Consider the following 6,637-nt stretch of genomic DNA (forward strand, 5'->3'; position numbering starts at 1 on the left):
AACCCTTAAAATTGACTGAATCCTAAGAGAAAATTAGTCAATTTAGTTGTTTTGGGGGAAGGAGACATGAAATTTCATATTAACTTGTCTTTGAGAATTTGCCTGGGACATGTATTTAATACTAATTACCATTAGTAAATTGACTAAGTATCATCCTTTATTATTTTAAACCCAGGTCTTTCTAATTCCATTACTGATAACTATTAACAGATGCTGGAATTTGTCCTTACAAGCAGATAGATTTCAATAACAATTCTAAAATTCCTGCCAAAAAAAAAAAAAAGAAAGCTGGCAGCCTATGTCCAAATTATCTGCCAAGGCTGGTCATATTTTATTAAAAATACAACTTTCAACAAAATTCTGCATTTTTAACTCTTTGGTTTTCCAAATGAAACCAATACTTAGTGTTGTTTTAAAAGACCAGGGTAATATAATGAAACTAAAATTTTATAAAGCAAGTCTTCTAGTATACTGCAAGTCCCAGGTAAACAAATGTTTGATTCAATTACAATCACCATTTCATACCACATTACCTTAATCTACTTAATTATCACTTCTAAACTAACATGAGATTATCTCACTAGGGCTTCTGTAATTTTCCACCATTTGGTAGGCTTCTATATAGCCATTTCAGTGTTACCAAAGTTGGCAGAGCAAATGCTAATCTAATTTTTAAAAAAAGGGTCTGAAATTGCTGAATTGTGAAGAAAAAAAATATCGAAACCCATGAGTATCTAGTCAATTTAAATTAAGAAATCAGACTTATTACCAGTTTACTGAAAAAAAAAAAAAAAAAACAAAACCAAAAAAAAAAAACAAAAAACTGTCTCACATCAAGATGAAAAAGGACAACCATGCATAGTTTTTTAAAAAATGTTTTATTTTTCAAAGAAAAATGGCAATAGCCAATTGGAAACCTACTTATTCTTCAACTCCGAATTTGTTTTTTTTTTTTTTAAATTTAGAGAAGTGACTTACTGATTTACTATTTTACTTTAAACAAACCCCCCCTTTTCCCCTTTATATGTTTACCATCTACTCGTGCTGAATCCTTCCAAGGAGATTGCTCCAGCGTACCTCTCCAGGTCCTCGCTTTGCTCCTTTTACCAAAAAATGCAAAACACAATTCCATCGTGCATCTTAAGGGCTCCAATCGTCAAAAATAGGAAAAAAAACCTTTGGAATAGCCAATTAAGTTGAATAAAAAAAATCCACACGAATGCGGTTTGGTTGGGGCAGGAATCCACTCCTATGTTCCTGGTAATCTGATCCCGCTCCATGAATCCTTGTAATTCATCCTCCCTATCCTATCCACATTATGATTTGAATCCAATGATCCAGCTCCAAGGATTGGGATCCAGTGAGCCCTCTCCAATCCAAACCTTTATAACCAGCAAAACCAAAAAAGAGGAGGCAAAATGTTAGATACTGTAATCAAAAAAAGGTTTCTGGGGAATGATGAGTTATGTCTGTCATCAATTTAATAGATGTACATCAATAACTATCAATTCCCCAAAACAAGCTTTTGAATGGTGAAGTTCAGATAAATTTTAGAAACTTAATTATCATAGAGACTAATCGGAAGAAGCATTGTATATTTACAGGTCAACTGATAATGCCAACATTTGTTACTGTACAGTGTATTACAGGTTTTGTGGTTGCAAAAAGTTATGTAGTTGAAAAAGTTTACTGCTGTAACTACCCACCTAGTTCTAAACTAAAGCTATGCTCCCATCTGCAATTTAATTTGTAAATTAAAATAAATTCTCTGTTTTAAAACATATCTGGGGAAGGGTGAGGTGATACTTAAGATATTATTCCCAACTAGTTATCTACACCAACATTTCGGAGTTCTATATTTGCTTTCATTTCGATGCTTAAAAATGAAATAGCAACGCTATATCAGTCACACAGAGGACATGCAGATTTAGCAGTATTGATATTATACTCTATCTGTTTGGAATTAAGATACCCTGTACCCACATGTACACCAACAGCAGGTTACATTAACAGTTGTAACTAAGCAGTGACAAATTAGTCAGTCCTTCCCACATTAGTCCCTACTAAAAACAAAAAAACAAAAAAGGGGGGAGCAAAATGAGTCAAAATTGCTATAAATGGGCAATGTAATCTTTGCCACAATTGCCAAGGTTTTAAGGAGCAGAGCAATTGTAGCTCAAGGTAACTACAATATAAAACGTTTGCAGGTGTCTTATGGTAGATGTAAATACTCAAGTTTTAACCACTGTCTTCTAGTATAAGGTCAATACTGCCAATTTCATCTGTGACAATAGCACTTGGAGTCATACCATTGCCTCCATTATTGATCTGATCCTCCTCAATCCTCCTTTTGACAATCCTAAAATGATTGAAATGTGCTCCACAATCCTTAATCCAAAGCATTCTTAATCCATCTCTTCAGATATGTCTACAGAAAGACACATGAAAAGGCAAGATAAAACATAAGAATTCCCCCAGATAAGACAAGATAACCAAACATTCCCAACATCCCAGTTCATACACACCATAGGAACAGACATTTACACAGCAATATCACAGTCTGAAGAGCATGGGTAATTAAATTTAAACAATCCTGCCTACAACATCACTTAAAATACAATTTACCAAAGACATGAGGGGAATGTTGATGTTAGGAGCAAAGGGATATTACACAAGAATGCAATTCAACACCAGCCCATTTTGAATAAAACAGTTTGAATTAAAAAAATGAAAGATTGTACTGAGTAAAGGAAAACTGTATACAACATGGGGTTCTACAAAAAGTGTCACCAATGATCTTTATGTGCGAGAACGAGATCTACTATGACGGGGGGAGTAGCGTGGAGATCCTCTGCTTCTTCTTGGGGAATAACTTCGACTCCTGCTGTTGCTTCGACTACGGCTTCTGCTACGACTACGGCTTCGAGATCGAGATCTTCCATAACTTGGACTTCTTGGCCCATCAACTTTAACACGGATGTAGGCAGTTTCTCCCTATTGAATAGACAGAACTTTCGATTGAAAGATCTATGTCTTCAAGGCATGCTGACTGAATACAGTGCCATAAAATATCAAGACAGAACCAGGAATGTTATTTGTCTCGAACCATAAAAAGCACAGAACATTTTTGCCTGGGTCCTTACCTTTCAAGTCCCATTGTTAAGCCCCTTGTATCCAATTCAGGCCCAAAAAAAGAGAAAGTGTATAACCTACCTCATGAGATCTAAACTTAGTGTTATCCAGTTTTCGAACTGCGTAGGTCATATCTTCCTTCCGAACAAACTCCACGACACCAGTTCCATCTCGGTAAACATCAGCATAACATACATCACCTGCTTCACGCATGTGATCCTTTAAATCCTGCCAACTTCCACTTGGAGGCAGCCCTGAATCAAAGAATTAAAACTGTTAATATCAAATATTTGTTTTTTCTTTTAAACCGTCCAGGTACAAAGCATCCATTTAAACGATAGTGAATACAAATGTACACTTAAAGTAACTAAATACTTGGTAAAAAATACCAGGTTATTTGCAAAACCTTAAGTATGTTCCTATCAGGAAGCCTGGTTCAGAGTAACATTCCAACAATTTAGGGGCAGGCACTAAGACTTGTAAGGTGATCCCAATTTAGACGGTCGTCTAACATATCTCGGCCTTGCTTAGGCACGGAGAAATGAGTTAACTGGGGCAACAAAGCCGGCATATTTATCCCGGGGAACGAGTAGATAAGAGATTTCTTCATCTAGAGACTGCCTAATTTAGCACCTAAATAAAATTAACCCAGCACGAAAATGTAGATAGGAAATTGTCCCGATTAATTCTCCTCTTCCCCTTAGGATTCAAAATTAAAACTCACCAGAAACGACCACTCTGTATTCTGATCGTCTGGACGGGGGGCCATAGCGGCCTCGAGGGGCTCCACCGCCGCCCCCGCCGCCGCCACCCCCTCGGCCAGTACCCCGGCCACTTCGGGGAAACTCCACACGGAGCCGATATCCATCGTAATCGTAACCGTCACGCCCGTACACAGCATCTTCCGCGTCCCTGAAAATAGAGCATACAAGAGACTTGAGCAAATCTGGGGAGTCCAAGCGGAGGGACCTCGCAAAGAAGCGGTGGCCCAAGCTTCGCACATGCGCATACAATATGCGAGGGGGGAGTTTAGGAGGGGTTCGCGAGCAGCAACCCACGGGCTCCGCATAAAAGGACCGGCCGCGGTGGCCCCTCCCCCACCCGGGCATGCCGCACGAGGCAGCGTCCCTTCAAGCTGCCCCACGAGTCTTCACCCCGTAGTGATCTCGGCTTCCCGCCCTAGGGCTACAAGCCCGGGCTCCCCGTTCGGCGTCCACGTGGCCCCAGCGCGGGGGACATAGGGAAGCCGGCCAAGAGTAGTCATGGCTCCCAGCTCTCCCCAGGGCTTTCCGACTGCTCCCCTCACCCTGTCTGAAGCCATGCGTTTGTTTCCTCAGTGCAGGCCCCGGCTCCCCCTCTTCACAGGCTGCAGGGCGGGCCTGCGCCCTCCTCCGCCTTCCATCTCCCCTCCCCAGCCAGCTCCGTCCCGGGCCTCATCCTCACCGCGGGTCTTCGAACTCCACAAAGGCGAAAGGGGGCCCTCCGCGGCGGTTCTTGAGATCTATGTCGCGGATGGCGCCGTACTTGTAGAACACGTCCTCTATGTCCTTGGTGCGGATGTCTGGGGGTAGATTCCCCACATAAATGCGGCAATCATTGTTCCCGGCCGGGCCCCGGATCACTCCTCCTCCCGACATGGCGGTAGCGACGACGAAGAGAGGCGCGGACTAGAGAGCCGGATTTCCCTCCCCCACCCTCCAAACACACAGCGGAGGAAACCTGCAAGCTACACCACGTCTCCCGCGGCTGCTCCAAAATGGCGCCCTTATCTGCCTGCTCCGCGCACGGATACGGGGGAGGGGAAGCTGAAGCAGATTCGCGATCACGCTGCGCACGCGCAAGAACGTAACGGGCGCCTCTATGGGTTCGTTGCGCACGCGCGCTCGGCGTCACCCTCCGCGGTGACAGAAGAACTTAAAAAAGAGTCCCGTGCCGGTATTATATATCGAGTCGTCGAACTTCTGCGTGCCAAAACCCAGTAATAGAATCAAAACTCTGAAGGGAGTTGTATTTATTGGAGACTACTAGTTTCCGTCTGGCCAGGTCGTTTCTCTTGAGAAAGAGGAAGTCGCGTCTCGTGGGTGGTTTGGCGCCTTGAGGGAGGGCTGAAATAGGCCCGGCAGCCGGCAATTCGGCCCATAATTCCGCACGACAGTAACGGCCTTTGGCGGGAAAATGCTGAGGGGCGGAGACAAGAATAGAGTGTAGCGGCTGGGGGGCGGGGATTGGATCTTGGAAAATCGGCGCGGAGGCGGCGAAGCTGCACGAGCGTAGGCGTGTGTAGAGCCCTTAATGGAGGCCGCGTGGCAGTTCCTAGCAAGCAAGGGGGCTTTGCTGCGATCTCTCTGCGTAGTTCGCGCTGACGTCAGTACGCAACGAGAGGTCTTGAATGAGCCCACCAAGCTCTGCACTGCATTCCCCCCACTCACATCCGCAAATGAGTTGATTCCCCGACCTTTAAAGGGATGACGAACATTTAAGTTTCTTGAACAATTTTTCCTATTTCCTGTGAACTAAATCAAGAAAAACAAGTTTGTGTGACTGCAGCTTTTTGATCTATAGCAAATTGCCTTCCTGAAGGAGGGGAGGAAAAGAGAATTTGTAACTCAAAATGTTTAAAAATAAGTTGAGAAAAGTAAACTAAGGTAGATTAAATAGCAAAAGACCTTCAGTAAAAAGATCTTACATAAAATTGGATGGAAGAAGTAAAAATATTTTTTTTCATGAAAATATGTTGCTATAACAATCTTTAATTTGACAACGGATTGCCATTGATTATGCTTGTGTCAAGGCGCCAATGATTAGAAATTTTTAAAAAGCTATTAAACCTTTCAGCATAAATGGTTGTGATTTGGAACCAAGCAGAATTCAGCATTTCATCTTTGTGTCCCCCTGCTGGGTTCAGAGCAGGCACTTTAAGCATGTTCGGTGGTTTTTCAGAAAGAGTACCAGATTTTAGAGTGCAAAGAACAAACATATTGAAGTTGCTTTATCTCCCCATCCTCTGACCTCCTCAATTTCTCCATCTGTAAAATGGGGTGGTACAATGAATCACTTAACATCTTTCCTATCCTGGTGATTGAAATTCCTCTTACACCTTTCTAACTTTTCATCCCAAGTAGAGAACAAAAGATAGGAGGCTTGGACAGAACCTTAGGTGTCAACCTAGTACAAACCCCAATTACAGAAACTGAAACAAGCTCAGAGGTTAATTAACAGCCAAAGTATCAATATACTAAGTATTAAGTACTATGATACAAAGAAAGACAAAATAGACCTTTCCCTTGGGGAGTTTACAGTTTGTAAATAACTAAGTACAAACTCAATATGCATAGTTTAAATTGGAATTAACCTAGAAGACACAAGCATTACTACTCTTTCCTCTTAAAAGTTATTTCTTTCTTTCTTTTTTTTTTTTAAGTTGTTTCTAAATGGGAAAAATGACTACCCTGTTGGGGCATTTTTCTTTATATAATTCCTATAGGTAACTGCCAGTGAGGAAACA

The 6,637-nt window shown here is 42.1% G+C and overlaps 1 protein-coding gene across 2 annotated transcripts; it reads right to left on the reverse strand.

The window, feature by feature from the left end:
- Positions 1 to 859: 859 nt before the first annotated feature.
- Positions 860 to 5,201, reverse strand: SRSF1 (serine and arginine rich splicing factor 1). 2 transcript variants are annotated; one of them, XR_012481255.1, is made up of 5 exons: positions 4,576 to 5,201; positions 3,857 to 4,044; positions 3,214 to 3,386; positions 2,310 to 2,994; positions 860 to 1,382 (listed from the first exon to the last, which is right to left on the reverse strand). XR_012481255.1 is itself a non-coding variant. In XM_074261884.1 (4 exons), the coding sequence occupies exons 1-4, from the start codon at positions 4,767 to 4,769 to the stop codon at positions 2,800 to 2,802; spliced, it is 750 nt and encodes a 249-aa protein (XP_074117985.1). In that variant the 5' UTR covers positions 4,770 to 5,201; the 3' UTR covers positions 860 to 2,799. The 2 variants fall into 2 exon arrangements, 1 of the variants encoding a protein (XP_074117985.1); XM_074261884.1 differs by having other exon boundaries at positions 860 to 2,994.
- Between the last annotated feature and the right edge of the window lie 1,436 nt (positions 5,202 to 6,637).

The sequence above is a fragment of the Sminthopsis crassicaudata genome, chromosome 4 (assembly GCF_048593235.1).
Source record: "Sminthopsis crassicaudata isolate SCR6 chromosome 4, ASM4859323v1, whole genome shotgun sequence".
NCBI lineage: Eukaryota > Metazoa > Chordata > Mammalia > Dasyuromorphia > Dasyuridae > Sminthopsis > Sminthopsis crassicaudata.

Bases quoted from the DNA above. Each gene is read 5' to 3' on its own strand.
- SRSF1 (XM_074261884.1), bottom strand. From the start codon at position 4,769: ATGTCGGGAGGAGGAGTGATCCGGGGCCCGGCCGGGAACAATGATTGC. The intron at 3,387-3,856 runs GTGAGTTTTAAT...TCTTTGATTCAG, and splicing joins ATACAGAGTGGTCGTTTCTG to GGCTGCCTCCAAGTGGAAGT. The intron at 2,995-3,213 runs GTAGGTTATACA...TCTATTCAATAG, and splicing joins CTAAGTTTAGATCTCATGAG to GGAGAAACTGCCTACATCCG.